Below are 24,844 nucleotides of genomic sequence, written 5' to 3' on the forward strand. Positions count from 1 at the left end.
CAAGAGATTTCTGTGCATTAATTTTGTATCCTGCTACTTTACTGAATTCATTGATTAACTCTAGTAGTTTTCTGGTAGCATCTTTAGGATTCTCTATATATAGTATCATGTCATCTGCAAACAGTGACAGCTTTACTTCTTCTTTTCCGATTTGGATTCCTTTTATTTCCTTTTCTTCTCTTTTTGCTGTGGCTAAAACTTCCAAAACTACGTTGAATAAGAGTAGTGAGAGTGGGCAACCTTGCCTTGTTCCTGATCTTAGTGGAAATGCTTTCAGTTTCTCACCATTGATGACTATGTTGGCTGTGGGTTTGTCATATATGGCCTTTATTATGTTGAGGAAAGTTCCCGCTGTGCCTACTTTCTGGAGGGTTTTTATCATAAATGGGTGTTGAATTTTGTTGAAAGCTTTCTCTGCATCTACTGAGGAGGACCATATGGTTTTTCTCCTGCAATTTGTTAACATGGTGTCTCACATTGATTGATTTACGTATATTGAAGAATCCTTGCATTCCTGGAATAAACCTCACTTGATCATGGTGTATGATCCATTTAATGTGCTGTTGGATTCTGTTTACTAGTATTTTGTTGAGGATTTTTGCATCTATGTTCATCAGAGAAATTGGCCTCTAGTTTTCTTTCTTTGTGACATCCTTGTCTGGTTTTGGTATCAGGGTGATGGTGGCCATGTAGAATGAGTTTGAGAGTGTTCCTCCCTCTGCTATATTTTGGAAGAGTTTGAGAAGGATAGGTGTTAGCTCTTCTCTAAATGTTTGAAAGAATTCGCCTGTGAAGACATCTGGTCCTGGGCGTCTGTTGGTTGGAAGATTTTTTTTTTTTTTTTTTTTTCGGTATGAGGGCCTCTCACTGTTGTGGCTTCTCCTGTTGCGGAGCACAGGCTCTGGACATGCAGGCTCAGCGGCCATGGCTCATGGGCCTAGCCGCTCCGCGGCATGTGGGATCTTCCTGGACCGTGGCACGAACCCGTGTCCCCTGCATCGGCAGGCAGACTCTCAACCACTGCGCCACCAGGGAAGCCCCAGTTTCCCCTTTTATGGCTGTTAGTATTTGCCTCATGTATTGAGGTGCTCCTATGTTGGGTGCATAAATATTTACAATTGTTATATCTTCTTCGATCGATCCCTTGAGTATTATGTAGTGTCCTTCTTTGTCTCTTCTAATAGTCTTTATTTTAAAGTCTATTTTGTCTGATATGTGAATTGCTACTCCGGCATTCTTTTGGTTTCAATTTGCATGGAATATCTTTTTCCATCCCCTCACTTCCAGTCTGTATGTGTCTCTAGGTCTGAAGTGGGTCTCTTGTATACAGCATATATATGGGTCTTGTTTTTGTATCCATTCAGCCTGTCTGTGTCTTTTGGTGGGAGCATTTAATCCATTAACATTTAAGGTAATTATCAATATGTACATCCCTATTCTCATTTTCTTAATTGTTTTGGGTTTGTTATTGTAGGTCTTTTCATTCTCTTGTGTTTCTTGCCTAGAGAAGATCCTTTAGCATTTGTTTTAAAGCTGGTTTGGTGGTGCTGAACTCCCTCAGCTGTTGCTTGTCTGTAAAGGTTTTTATTTCTCCATCAAATCTGAATGAGATCCTTGCTGGGTAGAGTAATCTTGGTTGTAGGTTTTACTCCTTCATCACTTTAAATATGTCCTGCCACTCCCTTCTGGCTTGCAGAGTTTCTGCTGAAAGATCAGCTGTTAACCTTATGGGGATTCTCTTTTGTGTTATTTGTTGTTTTTCCCTTGCTGCTTTTAATATGTTTTCTTTGTATATAACCTTTGACAGTTTGATTAATATGTGTCTTGGCATGTTTCTCCTTGGATTTATCCTGTATGGGACTCTATGTGCTTCCTGGACTTGATTGACTATTTCCTTTCCCATATTAGGGAAGTTTTCAACTATAATCTCTTGAAATATTTTCTCAGTCCCTTTTTTTTCTCTTCTTCTGGAACCCCTATAATTCGAATGTTGGTGCATTTAATGTTGTCCCAGAGGTCTCTGAGACTGTCCTCAGTTCCTTTTTTCTCTTTTCTTTAATCTACTCTGCAGTAATTATTTCCACTACTTTATCGTCCAGGTCACTTATCCGTTCTTCTGCCTCAGTTATTCTGCTATTGATCCCTTCTAGAGTTTTCTTTTTGTTTTGTTTTGTTTTTTTTGCGGTATGCGGGCCTCTCACTGCTGTGGCTTTTCCCACTGCAGAGCACAGGCTCCGGACGCGCAGGCCCAGCGGCCATGGCTCACAGGCCCAGCCGTTCCACGGCTTGTGGGATCCTCCCGGACCGGGACACAAACCCACATCCCCTGCATCGCCAGGTGGACTCTCAACCACTGCACCACCAGGGAAGCCCTAGAGAATTTTTAATTTCTTTTATTGTGTTGTTCATCATTGCTTGTTTCGTCTTTAGTTCTTCTAGGTCCTTTTTAAATGTTTCTTGCATTTTCTGTATTCTGTTTCCAAGATTTTGGATCATGTTTACTATCATTATTCTGAATTCTTTTTCAGGTAGACTGCCTATTTCCTCTTCATTTAGGTCTGGTGGGTTTTTATCTTGCTCCTTCATCAGCTGTGTGTTTTTCTATCTTCTCATTTTGCCTATCTTACTGTGTTTGGTGTCTCCTTTTTGCAGGCTGCAGGTTCGGAGTCCCATTGTTTTTGGTGTCTGTCCCCAGTGGCTAAAGTTGGTTCAGTGGGTTGTGTAGGTTTCCTGGTGGAGGGGACTAGTGCATGTGTTCTGGTGGATGAGGCTGGATCTTGTCTTTCTGGTGAGCAGGTCCACGTCTGGTGGTGTGTTTTGGGGTGTCTGTGGACTTATTATGATTTCAGACAGTCTCTCTGCTAATGGGTGGGGTTGTGTTCCTGTCTTGCTAGTTGTTTGGCATAGTGTGTCCAACACTGTAGCTTGCTGGTCGTTGAGTGAAGCTTGGTGTTGGTTTTGAGATGGAGATCTCTGGGAGATTTTCACCGTTTGGTATTATGTGGAGCTGGGAGGTCTCTTGTGGATCAGTGTCCTGAAGTTGGCTCTCCCACCTCAGAGGCACAGCATTGACTCCAGGCTGCAGCACCAACAGCCTTTCATGCACACGGCTCAGAATAAAAGGGAGAAAAAGTAGAAAGAAAGGAAGAAAAGGAGGAAAAGGAAAGAAGGGAGGGAGGGAGGAAGGAAGGAAGGAAGGGAGGGAGGAAGGGGATGAAAGAAAATAACATAAAGTAAGGTAAAATAAAATAAAGTTATTAAAATAAAAAAATTATTATTAAGAAAAAATTTATTTAAAAAGTAAAAAAAATAACAAACACGGACAGATAGAACCCTAGGACAGATGGTGAAAGCAAAGCTATACAGACAAAATCTCACACAGAAGCCTACACATACACAGTCACAAAAATTGAAAGAGGGGAAAAAATCATAAATCTTGCTCTCAATGTCCACCTCTTCAGTTTGGGATGATTTGTTGTCTATTCAGGTATTTCACAGATGCAGGGTACATCAAGTTGATTGTGGAGATTTAATCTGCTGCTCCTGAGGCTGCTGGGAGAGATTTCCCTTTCTCTTCTTTGTTCGCACAGCTCCCGGGGTTCAGCTTTGGGTTTGGCCCCGCCTCTGCATGTAGGTCGCCGGAGGGTGTCTGTTCTTCACTCATACAGGACAGGGTTAAAGTAGCCGCTGATTCGGGGGGCTCTGGCTCACTCAGCCTGGGGGGGGAGAGGGGTACGGAGTGTGGGTGGAGTGTGGGGCGAGCCTGCGGCGACAGAGGCCGGCATGACGTTGCACCAGCCTGAGGCGCGCCGTGTGTTCTCCTGCGGAAGTTGTCCCTGGATCCCTGGACCGTGGCAGTAGCGGGCTGCACAGGCTCCCCAGAAGGGAGGTGTGGAGAGTGACCTGTGCTCGCACACAGGCTTCTTGGTGGCGGCAGCAGCAGCCTTAGCGTCCATGCCTGTCTCTGGGGTCAGTGCTGATAGCCGCGGCTGGAACCTGTCTCTGGAGCTCATTTAAGCAGCACTCTTAATCCCCTCTCCTCGCGCACCAGGAAACAAAGAGGGAAGAAAAAGTCTCTTGCCTCTTCGACAGGTCCAGACTTTTCCTGGACTCCCTCCTGGCTAATCTTGGTGCACTAACCCCTTTAGGCTGTGTTCACACCACCAGTCCTCTCCCCGCGCTCAGACCAAAGCCTGAGCCTCAGTTCCCAGCCCCGTCCGCCCCAGCAGGTGAGCAGACCAGCCTCTGGGGCTGGTGACTGCTGGTCAGCACCGATCCTCTGTGCGGAAATCTCTCCACTTTGCCCTCTGCACCCCTGTTGCTGCGCTCTCCTCCATGGCTCCGAAGCTCCCCCGCTCCGCCACCCGCAGTCTCCGCCCGCAAAGGGGCTTCTAGTTTGTGGAAACCTTTCCTCCTTCACGGCTCCCTCCCACTGGTGCAGGTCCCGACCCTATTCTATTGTCTCTGTTTATTCTTTTTTCTTTTGCCCTACCCAGGTACGTGGGGAGTTTCTTGTCTTTTGGGAGGTCTGAGGTCTTCTGCCAGCGTTCAGTAGGTGTTCTGTAGGAGTTGTTCCACATGTAGATGTATTTCTGATGTATCTGTGGGGAGGAAGGTGATCTCCGCGTCTTACTCTTCCGCCATCTTCTCCCTCTCCTGATTTGTTATTCTTTTTCTTGAAGAGGACCCCCAAGTTGGTTAAGTTTCAGCTCCACAAAAACCTGCATCTGTCCTTGTTAACTGTCATAGTAGAATGGAGGACTCCAAAACCTTGGGGTGTGGGGTGAGGGAAGGAAGCCAACAAAACAGAAGACTTACGTGTAGGCTCAAGAGTTGGAAACTTTGACTCCCCTATGGGACCTGGTTCACTGGGTTAGCCTAAAATGGATTGGTTAAAAATCTGAGAAGCAGATCCTTTTTCCTTAAAACAGGAACACACTGCTGCTATCCCTCCTTATCAGAAGACTGTGGATTTATTCTCTACAAACTCTAGGCTAAACAAGAGAGATTTTGTTCTTGGGCATCTCAATGCCAGGCATAGCTGAGGGTGGAAGTAAGATGAAGTAAAAATCTTATGTACTGAACGGTATCTCCCTCCCCCTTGCCACTTCCTCTATTCAAACTATCACAGTGCTGATAAGCTGGAAATCGGAGGTGTCTTCTCTGCGTAACTGGCCAGCTTAAGAGAAAGACCCACAAATTCACTGGTGTTCTCCAGTGAAGTAGCCAGGTGCCTTGGCATCTTACAGTGAAGCCCACCAATTGTTCAGCCTTGCTACCAAATAAAGATCCTAGTTTTTTAAATTCTTTGCTCTTTAAAAGAACAGCCAGGGGTGACGTTTGAGTGGGAGGCGGGGGCTAGGCTCAGGACACATGCAGCCAGAAAAGACCTTCGGGGCAGGGCCTAGGCAGGGTGATGTTCAAGCATGGGGCGGGGCCTCTGCTTAGGACCTCTGTGGAAGGGGAGAGGCACCACGGCCAAAGGGGGGCCTCTGGAGTGTGGGGTTTGGAGAGAGAGCAGAAGGAAGAAGAACTACAATTCTGCAGCCTGTGGAACAAAAACCACCTTCACAGAATGATAGACAAAATGAAAAGGCAGAGGACTGTGTATCAGATGAAGGAAGAAGATAAAACCCCAGAAAAACAATTAAATGAAGTGAAGGTAGGGAACCTTCCAAAAAAAGAATTCAGAATAATGATAGTGAAGATGATCCAGGACCTTGGAAAAAGAATGGAGGTAAAGATTGAGATGATCCAAGAAATGTTTAACTAAGACCTAGAACAATTAAAGAACAAACACCTAGAAGAATTAAACAACAAACAGATGAACAATACAATAACTGAAATGAAAAATACACTAGACGGAAACAGTAGCAGAATAACTGAGGCTGAAGAACAGATAAGTGACCTGGAAGACAGAATGGTGGAATTCACTGCCGTGGAACAGAATAAAGAAAAAAGAATGGAAAGAAATGAAGACAGACTAAGAGACCTCTGGGACAACATTAAATGCACCAACATTCACATTTTAGGGGTCCCAGAAGGAGAACAGAGAGATAAAGGACCCGAGAAAATATTTGAAGAGATTATAATCATAAATTTCCCTAACATGGGATAGGAAAATGCCACCCAAGTCCAGGAAGCGCAGAGAGTCCCAGGCAGGATAAACCCAAGGAGAAACACGCCGAGACACATAGTAAACAAACTGACAAAAATTAAAGACAAAGAAATATTATTGAAAGCAACAAGGGAAAAATGACAAAGAACATACAAGGGAACTCCCATAAGGTTAACAGCTGATTTCTCAGCAGAAAATCTACAAGCCAGAAGGGAGTGGCATGATATATTTAAAGTGATGAAATGGAAGAACCTACAGTCAAGATTACTCTAGCTAGCAAGGATCACATTCGATTTCGATGGAGAAATCAAAAGCTTTACAGACAAGCAAAGGCTAAGAGAATTCAGCACTAGCAAACCAGCTCTACAACAAATGCTAAAGGAACTTCTCTAAGTGGGAAACACAAGAGAAGAAAAGGACCTACAGAAACAAACCCAAAACAATTAAAAAAACGTTAATAGAAACATACATATCGATAATTACCTTAAACGTGAATGGATTAAATGCTCCAACCAAAAGACACAGGCTCGCTGAAATGATACAAAAGCAAGACTCATATATATGCTGTCTACAAGAGACCCACTTCACACCTACAGATACAAACAGATTGAAAGTGAGGGGTTGGAAAAAGATACTCTATGCAAATGGATACCAAAGGAAAGCTGGATAGCAATACTCATATCAGATAAAATAGACTGTAAAATAAAGAATGTTGCAAGAGACAAGGAAGGTCACCATATAATGATTAAGGGAGCAATCCAGGAATATATAACAATTATAAATATATATGCACCCAACATAGGAGCACCTCAGTACATAAGGCAAATGCTAACAGCTATAAAAGAGGAAATTGACAGTAACACAGTAATAGTGAGGGGCTTTAACACCTCATTACACCAATGGGCAGATCATCCAGACAGAAGATTAATAAGGAAACACAAGCTTTAAATGACACAATAGACAAGATAGAGTTAATTGATATTTATAGGACATTCCATTCAAAAACAGGAGATTACACTTTCTTCTCAAGTGCACACAGAACATTCTCCAGGTTAGGTCACATCTTGGGTCACAAATCAAGCCTTGGTAAATTTAAGAAAATTGAAATCATATGAAGCATCTTTTCCGACCACACTGCTATGAGATTAGAAGTCAATTACAGGGAGAAAAATGTTAAAAAACACAAACACATGAAGGCTAAACAATAAGTTAAATAACTAAGAGATCACTGAAGAAATCAAAGAGGAAATCAGAAAATATCTAGAGACAAATGACAACAAAAACACGACAATCCAAAACCTATGGGATGCAACGAAAGCAGTTCTAAGAGGGAAGTTTATAACAATACAATCCTATCTCAGGAAACAAGAAAAATCTCAAATAAACAATCTAATCTTACACCTAAAGGAACTACAGAACGAAGAACAAACAAAACCCAGTTAGTAGAAGGAAAGAAATCGTTTTCAAATCAGAAATAAATGAAAAAAAAAGGGGGAATGCTAGCAAAGATCAATAAAACTAAAAGCTGGTTATTTGAGAAGATAAACAAAATTGATGAAGCTTTAGCCAAACTCATCAAGAAAAAGAGGGAGAGGACTCAAATCAATAAAATTAGCAATGAAAAAGGGAATGTTACAATGGACACGGCAGAAATACAAAGCATACTAAGAGACTGCTACAAGCAACTCTGTGCCAATAAAATGGACAACCTGGAAGAAATAGACAACTTCTTAGAAAGGTATAACCTTCCAAGACTGAACCAGGAAGAAATAGAAAATATGAATAGATCAATCACAAGTAAAGAAATTGAAACTGTGATTAAAAATCTTCCAGCAAACAAAAGTCCTGGACCACATGGCTTCACAGGTGAATTCTCTCAAGCATTTAGAGAAGAGCTAACACCCATCCTTCTCAAACTCTTCCAAAAAATTGCAGAGGAAGGAACACTCCCAAACTCATTGTATGAGGCCGCCATCACCCTGATACCGAAACCAGATAAAGATACTACAAAAAAAGAAAATTACACACCAATATCACTGATGAATGTAGATGCAAAAATCCTCAACAAAATACTAGCAAACAGAATCCAACAGCACATTAAAAGGATCATACACCATGATCAAGTGGGGTTTATCCCAGCGTTTCAAGGCTTCTTCAATATACACAAATCAATAAATGTGATACACTATATTAACAACTTGAAAAATACAAACCATATGATCATCTCAATAGATGCAGAAAAAGCTTTTGACAAAATTCAACATCATTTATGCTAAGAATAAAAACTGTCCAGAAAGTGGGCATAGAGGGAACCTATGTGAACATAATAAAGGCCATATACGACAAACCCACAGCAAACATCATTCTCAATGGTGAAAAACTGAAAGCATTTTCTCTAAGATCAGGAACAAGACAAGGATGTCCACTCTCGCTGCTGTTATTCAACATAATTTTGGAAGTCCTAGCCATGGCAACCAGAGAAGAAAAAGAAATAAAAGGAATACAAACCGGAAAAGAAGAAGTAAAACTGTCGCTGCAGATGACATGATACTTATACTTAGAAAATCCTAAAGATGCTACCAGAAGACTACCAGAGCTAATCAATGAATTTGGTAAAGTTGCAGGATACAAAATCAACATACCGAAACCTCTTGCATTCCTATACACTAACAACAGAAGATCAGAAAGAACAATTAAGGAAAGAATTCCATTCACCACTACAACAAATAAAATAAAATACCTAGGAATAAACCTACCAATGGAGTTAAAAGACCTGTACTCAGGCGGCTAGCAGCATGGACCCCAGAGACAGGCATGAGACGCTAAGGCTGCTACTGCAGCCACCAAGAAGCCTATGTGCAAGCACAGGTCACTATCCATACCGTCCCTCCCGGGAGCCTGTGTAGCCCGCCACTGCCAGGGTTCCGTGATCCAGGGACAACTTCCCCGGGAGAACACTGCATACCTCAGGCTGGTGCATCGTCACTCTGACCTCTGCCGTGGCAGGTTCGCTCCGCATTCTGTACCCCTCCATCCCCCTGGCCTGAGTGAGCCAGAGCCCCCGAATCAGCTGCTCCTTTAACCCCGTCCTGAGTGAAGAACAGAGGCCCTCAGGTGACCTACATGAAGAGGCGGGTGCAAAGCCAAAGCTGAACCTCAGGAGCTGTGTGAACAAAGAAGAGAAAGGGAAATTTCTCCCAGCAGCAGCAGGAGCAGCAGATTAAATCTCCACAATGCACTTCAAGTACCCTGCATCTGTGGAATACCTGAATAGGCAACGAATCATCCCAAATTGAGGAGGTGGACTTTGGGAGCAAGGATATATATATATTTCTCCCTTTTTCTCTTTTTGTGAGTGTGTATGTGTATGCTTTTGTGTGTGATTTTGTCTTTATAGCTTTGCTTTTACCATTTGTCCTAGGCATCTGTGTGTGTGTTTTTGTTTTTTATTAATTACTTAAAAATTTTTTTAAATTTTTATTTTAATTACTTTATTTTACTTTATTTTATCTTCTTTCTTTCTTTTTTTTGTTTCTTTTCTTTCTTTCTTTTCTCCATTTTATTCTGAGCCTTGGTGCCTCAGCCAGGCGTCAGGGCTGTGCCACTGAGGTGGGAGAGCCAACTTCAGGACACTGGTCCACAAGAGACCTCCCAGCTCCACATAATATCAAATGGCAAAAATCTCCCAGAGATCTGCATCTCAGTACGAAGACCCAGCTTCACTTAATGACCAGCAAGCTACAGTGCTGGACACCCTGTGCCAAACAACTAGCAAGACAGGAACACAACCCCACCCATTAGCAGAGAGGCTGCCTAAAATCATAAAAAGGCCACAGACACCCCAAAACACACCACCAGTCATGGACCTGCCCACCAGAAAGACAAGATTCAGCCTCATCCACCAGAACACAGGCACTAGTCCCCTCCACCAGGAAGCCTACACAACCCACTGAACCAACTTTAGCCACTGGGGACAGACACCAAAAACAACGGGAACTACAGACCTGCAGCCTGCAAAAAGGAGACCCCAAACACAGTAAGTTAAGCAAAATGAGAAAATAGAGAAACACACAGCAGATGAAGGAGCAGTGTAAAAACCAACCAGACCTAACAGATGAAGAGCAAATAGGCAGTCTACCTGAAAAAGAATTCAGAATAGTGATAGTAAAGATGATCAGAAATCTTGGAAATAGAATGGAGAACATATAAGAAATGTTTAACAAGGACCTAGAAGAACTAAGAGCAAACAAACAGTGATGAACAACACGATAAATGAAATTTAAAATTCTCTAGAAGGGATCAATAACAGAATAACTGAGGCAGAAGATTGGATAAGTGACCTAGAAGATAAAATAGTGGAAATAACTACTGCAGAGCAGAATAAAGAGAAAAGGATGAAAAGAATTGAGGACAGTCAGAGACCTGTGGGACAACATTAAACGCACCAACATTCGAATTTTAGGGATCCCAGAAGAAGAAGAGAATAAGAAATGAACTGAGAAAATATTTGAAGAGATTATAGTTGAAAAGTTCCCTAATATGAGAAAGGAAATAGTTAATCAAGTCCAGGAAGCAAAGAGAGTTCCATACAGGATAAATACAAGGAGAAACATGCCAAGACACATATTAATCCAACTATCAAAAATTAAATACAAAGAAAAAATATTAAAAGCAGCAAGGGAAAAACAACAAATAACACACCAGGGAATCCCCTTAAGGTTAACAGCTGATCTTTCAGCTGAAACTGCAAGCCAGAAGGGAGTGTCAGGACATATTTAAAGTGATGAAGGAGAAAAACCTACAACCAAGATTACCCAGCAAGGATCTCATTCAGATTTGGCAGAGAAATTAAAATCTTTACAGACAAGCAAACGCTAAGCGAGTTCAGCACCACCAAACCAGCTTTACAACAAATGCTAAAAGAACTTCTCTAGGCAGGAAACACAAGAGAAAGAAAAGACCTACAATAACAAACCCAAACAATTAAGAAAATGGTAATAGGAACATACATATCGATAATTACCTAAAATGTAAATGGATTAAATGCTCCAACCAAAAGACATAGACTGGCTGATTGGATACAAAAACAAGGTCCGTATATATGCTGTCTACAAGAGACCCACTTCAGACCTAAGGATGCATACAGACTGAAAGTGAGGGGATGGAAAAAGATACTCCATGCAAATGAAAATCAAAGCTGGAGTAACAATTCTCATATCGGACAAAATAGACTTTAAAAAAAAGACTATTACAAGAGACAAAGGACACTATATAATGATCAAAGGATTGATCCAAGAAGAAGATATAACAATTGTAAAAATTAATGCATCCAACATAAGAGCACCTCAATACAAAAGGCAAATGCTAACAGCCGTAAAAGAGGAAATCGAAAATAACACAATAATAGTAGGGTACTTTAACACCCCACTTTCACCAATGGACACATCATCCAAACTGAAAATAAGGAAACACAAGCTTTAAATGATACATTAAACAAGATGGACTTAATTGATATTTATAGGACATTCCATCCAAAAACAACAGAATACACATTCTTCTGAAGTGCTTATTTAACATTCTCCAGGATATATTATATCTTGGGTCACAAGTCAATCCGTAGTAAATTTAAGAAAATTGAAATCGTATCAGGTATCTTTTATGACCAGAATGCTATGAGACTAGATATTAAGTACAGGAAAAAATCTGTAAAAAAATACAAACACATGGAGGCTAAACAATACACTACTTAATAACCAAGAGATCAGTAAAGAAATCAAAGAGGAAATCAAAAAATGCCTAGAGACAAATAACAGTGAAAACACGATGACCCAAAACCTATGGGATGCAGCAAAACAATTCTAACAGGGAAGTTTATAGCAATACAATCCTACCTTAAGAAACAATCATCTCAAATAAACAACCTAAGCTTACACCTAAAGCAATTAGAGAAAGAAGAATAAAAAAAACCCAAAGGTAGCAGAAGAAAAGAAATCATAAAGATTACATCATAGATAAATGAAAAAGAAATGAAGGAAACGATAGCAAAGAGCAATAAAAGTAAAAGCTGGTTCTTTGAGAAGATAAACAAAATTGACAAACCATTAGCCAGACTCATCAAGAAAAATAGGGACAAGATTTAAATCAATAGAATTAGAAACAAAAAAGGAGAAGTAACAACTGACACAGCAGAAATACAAAGGATCATGGGAGAGTACTACAAGCAAGTATATGCCAGTAAAATGGACAACCTGGAAGAAATGCACCAAGTCTTAGAAAGATATGACCTTCCAAGACTGAACCAGGAAGAAATAGAAAATATGAACAGACAAATCACAAGCACTGAAATTGAAACTGTGATTAAAAATCTTCCAACAAACAAAAGCCCAGGACCAGATGGCTTCACAGGTGAATTCTATCAAACATTTAGAGAAGAGCTAACACCTATCCTTCTCAAACTCTTCCAGAATATAGCAGAGTGAGGAACACTCCCAAACTCATTCTACTAGGCTTCCATCACCCTGATACCAAAACCAGACAAAGATGTCACAAAGAAAGAAAACTACAGGCCAATATCACTGATGAACATAGATGCAAAAATCCTCAACAAAATACTAGGAAACAGCATCCAACAGCACATTAAAGGGATCATGCACCATGATCACGTGGGGTTTATCCCAGGAATGCAAGGATTCTTCAATATATGCAAATCAATCAATGTGATACACCATATTAACAAATTGAAGGAGAAACACCATATGATCATCTCAATAGATGCAGGCAAAACTTATGATAAAATTCAACACCCATTTATGATAAAATCCCTCTAGAAAGTAGGCACAGAGGGAACTTTCCTCAACATAATAAAGGCCATATATGACAAACCCACAGCCAACATCGTCCTCAGTGGTGAAAAACTGAAAGCATTTCCACTAAGATCAGGAATAAGACAAGGTTGCCCACTCTCACCACTCTTATTCAACATAGTTTTGGAAGTTTTAGCCACAGCAGTCAGAGAAGAAAAAGAAATAAAAGGAATCTAAATCGGAAACGAAGTAAAGCTGTCACTGTTTGCAGATGACATGATACTATACATAGAGTATCCTAAAGATGCTACCAGAAAACTACAAGAGCTAATCAATGAATTTGGTAAAGTAACAGGGTACAAAATTAATGGACAGAAATCTCTTGCATTCCTATACACTAATGATGAAAAATCTGAAAGTGAAATAAAGAAAACACTCCCATTTACCACTGCAACAAAAAGAATAAAATATCTAGGAATAAACCCACCTAAGTGGACTAAAGACCTGTATTCAGACAATTATAAGACACTGATGAAAGAAATTAAAGATTATAGAAACACATGGAGAGATATACCATGTTCTTGGATTGGAAGAACCAACATTGTGAAAATGACTCTACGACCCAAAGCAATCTACAGATTCAATGCAATCCCTATCAAACTCCCAATGGCAATTTTCACAGAACTTGAACAAAAAATTTCACAATATGTATGGAAACACAAAAGACCCCGATTAGCCAAAGAAATCTTGAGAAAGAAAAACGGAGCTGGAGGAATTAGGCTACCTGACTTCACAGTCTACTACAAAGCTATGGTAATGAAGACAGTATGGTACTGGCACAAAAACGGAAATATAGATCAATGGAACAGAATAGAAAGCCCAGAGATAAAGCCATGCACATATGGTCACCTTATCTTTGATAAAGGAGGAAAGTATATACAGTGGAGAAAAGACAGCCTCTTCAGTAAGTGGTGCTGGGAAAACTGGACAGCTACATGTAAAAGAATGAAATTAGAACACTCCCTAACACCATACACAAAAATAAACTCAAAATCGATTAAACACCTAAATGTAAGGCCAGACGCTATCAAACTCAGAGAGGAAAATATAGGTAGAACACTCTGTGACATAAATCACAGCAAGATCCTTTTTGACCCACCTCCTAGAGAAATGAAAATAAAAACAAAAAACAAATGGGACATAATGAAACTTCAAAGCTTTTGCACAGCAAAGGAAACCATAAACAAGACCAAAAGACAACCCTCAGAATGGGAGAAATATTTGCAAATGAAGCAACTGACAAAGCATTAATCTCCAAAATTTACAAGCAACTCATACAGCTCAATATCAAAAAAACAAACAACTCAATCCAAACCTAGGCAGAAGCCCTAAATAGACTTTTTTCCAAAGACGATATACAGGTTGCCAACAGACACATGAAAGAATGCTCAACACCATTAATCATCAGAGCAATGCAAATCAAAACTACAATGAGATCATCTCACACCGGTCAGAATGGCCATCATCAAAAAATCTACAAACAGTAAATGCTAGAGAGGGTGTGGAGAAAAGGGAACACTCTTGCACTGCTGGTGGGAATGTAAATTGATACAGCCACTATGGAGAACAGTATGGACGTTCCTTTAAAAACTACAAATAGAACTATCATATGTCCCAGCAATCCCACTACTGGGCATATACCCTGAGAAAACCATAATTCAAAAAGAGTCATGTACGAATATGTTCATTGAAGCTCAATTTACTATAGCCAGGATATGGAAGCAATCTAAGTGTCTAGCAACAGATGAATAGATAAAGAAGATGTGGCACATATAAACAATGGAATATTATTCAGGCATAAAAAGAAACGAAATTTTTTTATTTCTAGTGAGGTGGATGGACCTAGAGTCTGTCATACAGAGTGAAGTAAGTCAGAAAGAGAAAAACAAATACCGTACGCTAACACATATATATGGAATCTGAAAAAAAATAAAAGGTCATGAAGAACCTAGAGGCACATCAGGAATAAAGACACAGACCTACTAGAAAATGGACCTGAGGGTTCGGGGAGGGGGAAGGTTAAGCTCTGACAAAGGGAAAGAGTGGCCTGGGCATATATACACTATCAAATTTAAAATAGGTAGCTAGTGGGAAGCAGCCACAAAGCACAGGGAGAATACCTTGGTGCTTTGTGACCACCTAGCGGGGTGGGTTAGGGAGGGTTGGAGGGTGGGAGATGCAGGAGGGAAGAGATATGGGGACATATGTATATGTATAACTGATTCACTTTGTTATAAAGCAGAAGGTAACACACCATTGTAAAGCAATTATACTCAAATAAAGATGTTTATTAAAAAAGTGCATTTGAAAAAAAAATACCTCTACTCAGAAAACTGTAAGACACTGATGAAAGAAATCAAAGATGACATAAACAGATGGAGAGATGTACCATATTGTTGGATTGGGGGAATCAACATTGTGAAAATGACTGTACTCCCCAAAGCAGTCTACAGATTCAGTGCAATTCCTATCAGGTTACTAGTGGCATTTTTTTTTACAGAACTGGAACAAGAAATCTTAAAATCTGTATCTCTGTATGGAGATACAAAAGCCCCCAAATAGAGAAAGCAATCTTGTCGGAAAAAAACGGAGCTGGAGGAATCAGATTCCATGACTTCAGAGTATATTGCAAAGCTACAGTCATCAAAGCAGTATGGTACTGGCATAAAAACAGAAATACAGATCAATGGAACAGGATAGAAAGCCCAGAGATAAACGCACGCACCTATGGTCAACTAATATATTAGAAAGGATCAAGGATATACAATGGAGGAAAGACAGTTTGTTCAATAAATGATGATGGGAAAACTGGAAAGCTACATGTAAAAGAATGAAATTAGAACACTCCCTAACACCATACACAAAAATAAGCTCAAAATGGATTAAAGACCTAAATGTAAGACCAGACACTATAAAACTCAGAGGAAAACATGGGAAGAACACTCTTTGACATAAATCACAGCAACATCTTTTTTGACCCACTTCCTAGAGTAATGGAAATGTAAACAAATGGGGCCTAATGAAACTTCAAAGCTTTTGCACAGCAAAGGAAACTATAAACAAGGCAAAAAGACGAAAAGACAACCTTCAGAATGGGAGAAAATATTTGGAAACGAATCAACGGACAAAGGATTAATCTCCAAAATATATAAACAGCTCATGCAGCTCAATATTTAAAAAACAACCCATTCAAAAAATGGGCAGAAGACCTAAGTAGACATTCTCCAAAGGAGACATACAGATGGCCAAGAGGCACATGAAAAGCTGCTCAACATCACTAATTATTAGAGAAATGCACATCAAAACTACAATGAGGTATCACCTCACATGAGTTAGAATGGTCGGCATTCCTAGTTTGTGATATTATGGCCCTAGATAATTAATATTTATTTATTTATTTATTTGGTTGCGCCAGGTCTTAGTTGTAGCAGGCAGGCTCCTTAGTTGTGTCTCGCTGGCTCCTTAGTTGTGTCATGCGAACTCTTAGTTGTGGCATGCATGTGGAATCTAGTTCCCTGACCAGGGATCAAACCCAGGCCCCCTGCATTTGGAGCATGATATCTTAACCGCTGTGCCACCAGGGAAGTCCCTGGCCCTAGAATTAATGCCACACGATTCTTAATGGAACAAGATTCAGTGAGTGCCTGTGTATGGACTCTGTCAGTCATAGTTTACTGGTAGTTCTAGAATATGCAGGCAAATTACGGGGAGATCAGAGGATCCATCTGGGTTTTCTGTTTGTAGTTTGACCTATCATTTATGATTTTCAAATATCATGTTAGTTTAAAACATGCTTCTCTCCTCTTACCCAGTGATAAATGCTGCTCATTCTTTCTACAATGGAACAACAACTCTACCAATATCAGATGAAGACAGAACTCCACGAAAGAGAATTAGCAAAACCTTAAATATGACTACGAGTCCTGAGGAGAAAAGAAAAATCATTGGGGATACTTTTGTTAAGGTACCTTTTTAATATCTTCAATGTGTACTATTTTCGATGTGAATTTTAGTATTTTTTTCCTTATCATTATACCAAATAATCAAATTTTGTGATTAATTTTGATTCTTTTGTTGGCTAAGAGTTTTACGATATATTGCTATTATACTGACTTAGTAAAAACTGTTTCATGTTTTTAAAAAACATATGTACTTATGTTTTCAGTTTGTTGTTTTCACTGCTTAAGAATAGATATTTTCAGTTGATATTAGATTTTAGTTCTTTGGGTAATGGCTAGATTTTTTTAGGCTTTTGATGGGAATGTTCATATACCTTTTTGAATCACATTAAGCATGTGTTTTGAGGGTTTTTTTGACTTTTAAAAAAATTTTATTAATGTATAGTTGGTTGACATTGACAATGTTTTTTTTTACTTTTTTATTGCTAATATTTTGTCTCTCTCTTTTTTTACATCTTTATTGGAGTATAATTGCTTTACAATGTTGTGTTAGTTTCTGCTGTATGACAACGTGAATCATCTATATGTATACATATGTTCCCCATACCCCCTCCCTCTTAAGTCTCATTCCCACGCTCCCTATCCCACCCCTCTAGGTGGTCACAAAGCACCGAGCTGATCTCCCTGTCCTATGCAGCTGCTTTCCACTAGCTATCGATTTTACATTTGGTAGTGTGTGTATGTCCATGCCACTCTCTCACTTTGTCCCAGCTTACCCTTCTCCCTCCCCGTGTCCTCAAGTCAATTGTCTACGTCTGCATCTTTATTCCTATCCTGCCCCTAGTTTCATCAGAACCATTTTTTTTTAGATTCCATATATATGCGTTAGCATACAGTATTTGTTTTTCTCTTTCTGACTTACTTCACTGTGTATGACAGACTCTAGGTTCATCCACCTCACTACAAATAACTCAATTTCGTTTCTTTTTATAAGCATGTGTTCTTAAAGGAGTTTATTTTGGAGCACGGTAGATTTCATCTCCTGGTCAATATTGCAAAAAGACTCTTTAAGAAATTTAGCTGAAAATATAAAATGTTGCTGTCTTTTAGAAGAATTCATCTCTTAAAAGGCTGGTTTACTCCTGTTGTTTGTAGATTGCCAATGAAGTAATTGGAGAAATGAACCTGAAACCAGAGGAGGTTTTCCTTGCCCAAGGTACTTTACGGCCTGATCTAATTGAAAGTGCATCCCTTGTTGCAAGTGGCAAAGCTGAACTCATCAAAACCCATCATAACGACACAGAGCTTATCAGAAAGTTGAGAGAGGAGGTAAAAGCTTATGAGAACTTTCGCATAAAACCTCCCTCCCTTAACCATTTTTAAGTGTACAGTTCAGTGGTGTCAAGTGTATTTGTATTGTTGTGAAACAGATCTCTGTAACTTTTTCATTTTTCAAAACTGAAACTTTATACCTGTTGAGCAACAGCTACCCTTTTCTCCCTCTCCCTAACCCCTGGTAACCTACCATTCTAATTTCTGTTTCAATGAATTTGACTACTTTAAATACCTCATAAGTGAAATCATACAGCATTTGTTTTTTTGTGACTGGCTTATTTCACTTAGTATAAGTCCTCAAGTTTCATCCATATTGTAGCATGTGATAGGATTTCCTTTTTAAGCTGAATAATATTCTGTGTGTGTGTGTGTGTGTGTGTGTGTGTGTGTGTGTGTGTGTGTGTGTATATATATAGTTAATTTATTTATCTACCGATGGACATTTGGATTGCTTCCACTTTCTTGTTGTTGTGAATTGTGCCTATGAACATGGGTTTACAGATTCCTCTTGGAGCCCCTGCTTTCAGTTCTTTTGGATATGTACCAGGAAGTGGGATTTCTGAATTTTATTATTTTCAATTTTTTGAGGGACTTCCTTAATGTTTCCTTAGCAGTTACACTATATTACAGTCCCACCAACAGTGCACAAAGCTTCCAATTTCTCCATACCTTGCCCAACACTTGTTCTTTTCTGGTTTTTTTTTTTTTTTTAATTAGCCATCCTAATGAGTGTGAATTACCTGTACCTTTTTATTATTTTAGGCATCCTAGTGGGTGAGAAGTGGTAGGTATCTCATTGTGGTTCTGATTTGCATTTCCCAAATAGCTAATGTCAATCATCTTTTATGTGCTTATTGGCTACTTATATGTCACCTTTGGAGAAATATCTATTCGGATCTTTTGCCCATTTTTAACTTGGCTTATTTATCTTTTTATTATTGAATTGTATGTGTTCTTTTTTATATAGTCTTGTTACAGCCCTTTATTAGATATATGATTTGCCTTCTGTAGGTTGTCTTTTCACTTTTTTGATGGTATCATTTGGAGAGTTTTAATTTTTAAACACTAGTATATTTTCTGATTTCCTTGTATTACAGTGAGAACTAAATCAGATTGGTGGGTAGGTTTGTTCTCATTTATTTCTATTTAAGAGGTTTACGTTTAAAATGGATTTCAAAGAGAAATATGAAGACCACTAAAATATCTAATTCCTTATAAGCACATAGGAAGAAATACTTTAAAAGATGAAGTTTTAATAACTGATTTTTAAAGGTAAAAGACAACAGGAAAAGCCAATAATTTGTTACTCTTTGTTTTCTATGTCATTTTGGTTACTAATTTGTATTGATTGGCGTTTTTATTCCCTGTAGGGAAAAGTCATAGAACCTTTGAAAGATTTTCATAAAGATGAAGTAAGAACCTTAGGCAGAGAACTTGGACTTCCAGAAGAGTTAGTTTCCAGGCATCCATTCCCAGGTAAAAAATAGAATTCTGTTTGATTTGTTACTATGCCTTCATGTTGAACAAAAATCAATTCAGACAGGTTTTGAAGTAATTTATCATCTTAGGGAATATGTAACTTTAAAGAAAGGAAAGGATGGATAGGGAATAAATATTCTTTTTAGTGCCTTACTGTATATATTTCATTTTATTAAATACTCATTTTTATTGTATATATATTTATATATTACATTATCTTTGTGTAAACAGATTGTCATGTAATGTTGCCATCAGATGAGAAAGCCAAGAGATACTTTAATAACATTGCCACACATTTCTTAGTGTTAGAAATTGGGTTTATATGTTCTTTCTACTATACCATGATGTATTCCACAGGGTTAAAACTCAGTTCTCTGAAATCCTTATCCCCTGATTTGTCTGAATGGTTGAACCATTTCTTTGCACAGTGCTGTATGTATTTAATTCATGACCAAATGAAAATATTCAGTTTTTAAATAGTCATTTGCTGTCATAAAATAAAATTAATTAGAGGTGGTATTTGTTAAAGTTAGGACTGTGAGTCTTAACCTGTTTTTGTTATGAGTTCTTGAGCTTGGCAAATCTTATACCTCAGTTTCTAGGTCTCTACAATAGTCATTGGGTGATGAGTTGAGGGAATGGTCTAATTAAATGAAAAAGCATAGTAATAGTTAACATTTCTTGAGTACTAGTATGTGCTAGGCATTCTGCTAAATACAGTATTTTACACATGTTGTCTTATTTGATCCTCACAATAGAAACTATTATGATCCTGTTGTCCAGCTGAGAGAATTTTGGGACAGAGGCTAGTTTGCCAAAAGTTATGCAGGTTGGGTTTGGAACCAGGATTCTAGCCCCAATAAGCTCTTCTCAGAGTTAGTTACTCTTAACTACTGTATTGCCTCCATAAACAGTGTTGCAAAGGTATAGCCCATATGGAGATTAGCACTTGTTTATATGACGAACTTCAACTGTAGTAATTTGAGACGTTCAGTCCCTAACGTGTGTTGGCAAAGGATTGTGTATGAAAGTAATTTTAAATAGATTGGCATGTATATTGTGAATTAAAAATATTTATTGGAGAATTTTGAGATTCTTAATACAGGGACTATTAAAATAAGAGGTGTATATCATGGATGTGAACAGAACTGAAGCATTCTAAAAATGATGAGTTGGATGGGAAACTAATAGCTGCATTTCATATTAAACACTTTAAAAAACCTAAATTGTATATGTCAGTTATATTTCAATAAAACTGGTTAAAAATACAATGGCAGGGGTGTTTTATATTTTGGGAATAGTGACCTTTTTTTATTTAAAATTTTATATTAAACATAACATTTATATTAAATACCATTGTTACTCTTCTGTTTAGGTCCAGGCCTGGCAATCAGAGTAATATGTGCTGAGGAACCTTATATCTGTAAGGATTTTCCTGAAACCAACAATATTTTGAAAATAGTAGCTGATTTTTCTGCAAGCGTTAAAAAGGTAATAATTTGTGTTGAATTTGTTTATTATAGGAGCTTTAAGCAGACATAGCTAATTGGTGCAAGGAATTGAATGGATTCTTGCTGTACTCCAGTCTTTATAATAAAATTGATTAGGGTTTCATTATTTGAAACTTCAGGGTAATTTAACCTTTGGAAATGACTATGAAGAAAGTATTCTACAGACACTCTTAAATGCAGACTTCTCTTTTCAGCCATTCCATATATTTTAACAGATTGGATACCTTGAATCCCTGAAAATACTAGATACAAAGTATTTTAAAATACCCTTTCATATTTATTGCAAGAAGGCAAGGGAGATCATTTTAGTTCTAAATTGAGGATGATGGAAATGTCTCCAGTTCTTCTGTATATTTGGTGCCTAAATTTATAATCTGTGTTAAAGTGGGCTTTGGTTGGTAGTGCTTCCAGTTGTCAGACAAAAAGCAATGTAAATTCTCTTTGGAGTCTCTTCAACCAGGCCTCAAAGAATTCCCATAAATAGAGTTTCAACAAATATGAGCTTACAATAAAAAACTATAAAATAGATATAAAAGTAAGGCACCATGAATGAGAGCTAGTGGAAACAACTAGTAGAAGACCCTCAAGCACTTCAGATACTGGAATTGGCATATAGGCAACATTTAAAAGTACTGAGAATTAAAAGAAGCAATTTTTAATAAGAATAAGGTATATAAGAGACTATAAAAAGTGACAGGGGAGCTTTGAAAAAAAATTACGTTCTAGAAATGAAAATAAAATTAAAAAGAGCTAAAGAGAGAATTAGTGAAGATCGATGTTAAATTATCCAGAAATTGGAACAAAGCATCAAAGACAAAATATGGTTCAAAGAGGTTAATGTAGAATGAGAATGTCAACTTTAATGTATATCCAGAAGGAGATACTAGATAAAAGTATTGAAATTCCTCCACACTGGTGAAAGATACCATGCCTCAGATTCAGGAAGCATAATAACATCCCAATCAGGATAAAGGAGAAGAATTTGACACCTAATAGGCATAACTATGGAAGCTACAGGCTACCAAAGACAAAGCAGCTGCAAAGAAAAGATTGATTGCTGCATAAAGGAAAGGCTATTACTGGAAGCAGTAGTTAAAAGCAGGAAGAATTCAAAGTACCAAGAGAAAATAATTGTGAACAATAGTGAGTAGATAAACTGTCTCAAAGAACTAGGGCAAAATAAAGACATTTTCACATAAACAGAATTTACTACCAACAGTCTGTTACTTAAGGAACTATAAAGGCAGTGGTTCTCAACCTTGGCTGTGTATTAGATTCAACAGGGGGAGCTTCTGAAGTATTCTATGCTTGGGCCCCTTCTCCCTAGAATTTATTTAATTGATGTGGGATGGGACCTGAACATACTAAGAAATTTGAATGTATAGCTAAGGTTGAGAACCACTGTTTTAAAGAAATGACTTGAGGAGAAGCAAAAGGATACCAGTTAAAAGGTCTGAGATACAGGGACTGGTAAGCAAATAAAATGGTAAATGGATAAAATTAAACAGACATGGACTGTATAAACTGATCTAAATTTTGGTGTTTATTTAAAAAAAAATAGTATAACATTATATAGCTAAAATAGCATATAAGCCACAGGGGGATCAATTGGAGTTAAAGCATTCAAAGATCTTTGTATTTTTTGCTAGTTGGGCAGAGGTGATTCTCTTTTGTTAAATATCCCCACTTAAGGGGAAATGATAAAGAATAAAAATAGAGGGTTTAACTTCACAACTAGTAAAGGGGAAATAAATGAGCTGGGAGAAATCATCAGTTCAGAGGAATATAAAAAAGGAGAAAGAAATATAAAAAGTGGGGCAAATAGAAACTACTGAATTAAATGGTAGGATGGAATTCAACCATATTATTAACCCACAATTAAAAGGATTAACATCTTTAGTTAGGACATAATTGTCAAACTAGATTGAGGAATAAAATCTAACTATAGTCTGTTTACCTAGGGATAGGAAGAGGGAAGGTAAAAGAACAGAAAAACATACACCAGGCAAATAAACCAAAAAAAAGGAAGTAGGTAGAGATATATTAATTTCAGACAAAGTTGACTTTATGGCAAAAAGTTTCCTTAGAGATAAGGAGAAGGTTTGACTCACGTGAGGTGTCCCTTGCTGTTGACAGAGGATTAAAGCCTCCATGTATGTAAATCTAATCTGTGTTTCTTGTCCTGATATTTAACTTCTCATAGCCCTGGCGCTCAGAAATGAAATTCTGACACACTGCATAGCACACACAAGTCAGAGAGAAATACCAAATAGAATCTATTGCTATAAACCAGAAAGTGTAGGTACATAAGATAGTAAAATGTACCAAAAGAGTGAATGCTGTTATTTCTTGAAACCCTGAGGAGTGTGTCTTTGGTTTTCCTAGCCACATACACTATTACAGAGAGTCAAAGCCTGCACAACAGAAGAGGATCAGGAGAAGCTGATGCAAATTACAAGTCTGCATTCACTGAATGCCTTCCTGCTACCAATTAAAACTGTGGGTGTGCAGGTGAGTTGTGTGACTTCATTGACCTGTGACATAACTTTCTGCTGCTCTTTTTGCTAATATTGAAATAGGAATGTCTTAGGAAAATGAAATACAAAAGTATATACACCAAGTTTAAAAATGTAAAAAGACAATATTTTATAGAATGTTTATGAAGTGAATAAGGTAATAGGAACTAAATATTCAGGCTGAGATTTTATAGACTTGAAATACCTGTCATCTGTATCAAAAGTAAAAAAAAATTCAAAGAGTGATTTGCTATAGGATTGGCTTGCTTGCTTCTGCCTTGAAGAACAGGTACCGAGAGGTCATGTCCTCATTTATCCTTCTTGATGTGAAATATTCTGTGGCTTTAGAAGTCTCTAACTGCAAGAAGGCCCCCAGATGTACATGTTACACCATTTACGCATTGTTCTCAGCTTGTGTATTCCTTAAACCAGTGTCCTCTGCCTCTTCAACATGTCCCGTCTCTCCCTATCTCTCTCTTAGCTGTGATAATGTACAACTAACATTTTCAGTATGTTCTGTCTTTCCAATTGTAAAAGCATGTGACTGTAATATAGTTCTCATTTTTGAAATGCTATTCATAGATTATATTAAGTTCTTTATTTATATGATCATCGGGTGAGTTTCTGGGGGAAAAAAGCTTGGGAATCTAGGGAAGAGGAAGGTTTCTTTTCAGTGATTTAGAATTTGAAGTTAAATGAAAACTAGAAAAGGTGTCAATAATTCAACTCAAAATGGTGCAAGTGCCAGTTAAGTGGGTTAATGTGTTTATGATGTTCTCTTATAGTAGAATTATGCATGGGAAGAAATTAAATACATTTTAGAGATTGTTCATCTAAAACTTAATATATACTCTTTTCCATAAATATGTGAATCTGAGCCATCCTTTTAAATTCCTCTTTCTCCTGAATTCATGTAGCTCTGTTTGTAAATAAGACAATAAAAATTCATCGTTACTTTAAAATTAAACTAAAATATTTTAGTTCATGGAAATGATAGGGCCAGCTATTTCCCCTCTTCTCCCTCTTTTTAAAGGCCCTATGTGAAAGCTACTTATATTGTTTTTAAATCATGTTGAAATAACCATTCCTGGAATTGTAGGAATAATTTTCTTTCAGTGGTGTA

At 38.1% G+C, this 24,844-nt stretch overlaps 1 protein-coding gene across 5 annotated transcripts in view; it reads left to right on the forward strand.

The window, feature by feature from the left end:
- GMPS (guanine monophosphate synthase) overlaps positions 1 to 24,844 on the forward strand; it is a 120,182-nt gene that overhangs the window by 81,003 nt on the left and 14,335 nt on the right. For all 5 annotated transcript variants that reach the window (XM_079921276.1, XM_079921275.1, XM_079921277.1 and 2 more), the window contains 5 exons: positions 16,794 to 16,945; positions 18,036 to 18,209; positions 19,586 to 19,691; positions 21,070 to 21,185; positions 23,591 to 23,716. In XM_079921276.1, the coding sequence (XP_079777402.1) occupies positions 16,794 to 16,945; positions 18,036 to 18,209; positions 19,586 to 19,691; positions 21,070 to 21,185; positions 23,591 to 23,716 (674 nt within the window). The remainder of the gene's footprint in view (positions 1 to 16,793; positions 16,946 to 18,035; positions 18,210 to 19,585; positions 19,692 to 21,069; positions 21,186 to 23,590; positions 23,717 to 24,844) is intronic.

This window comes from Stenella coeruleoalba (genome assembly GCF_951394435.1).
Source record: "Stenella coeruleoalba genome assembly, chromosome: 5".
NCBI classification, from domain to species: Eukaryota; Metazoa; Chordata; class Mammalia; order Artiodactyla; family Delphinidae; genus Stenella; species Stenella coeruleoalba.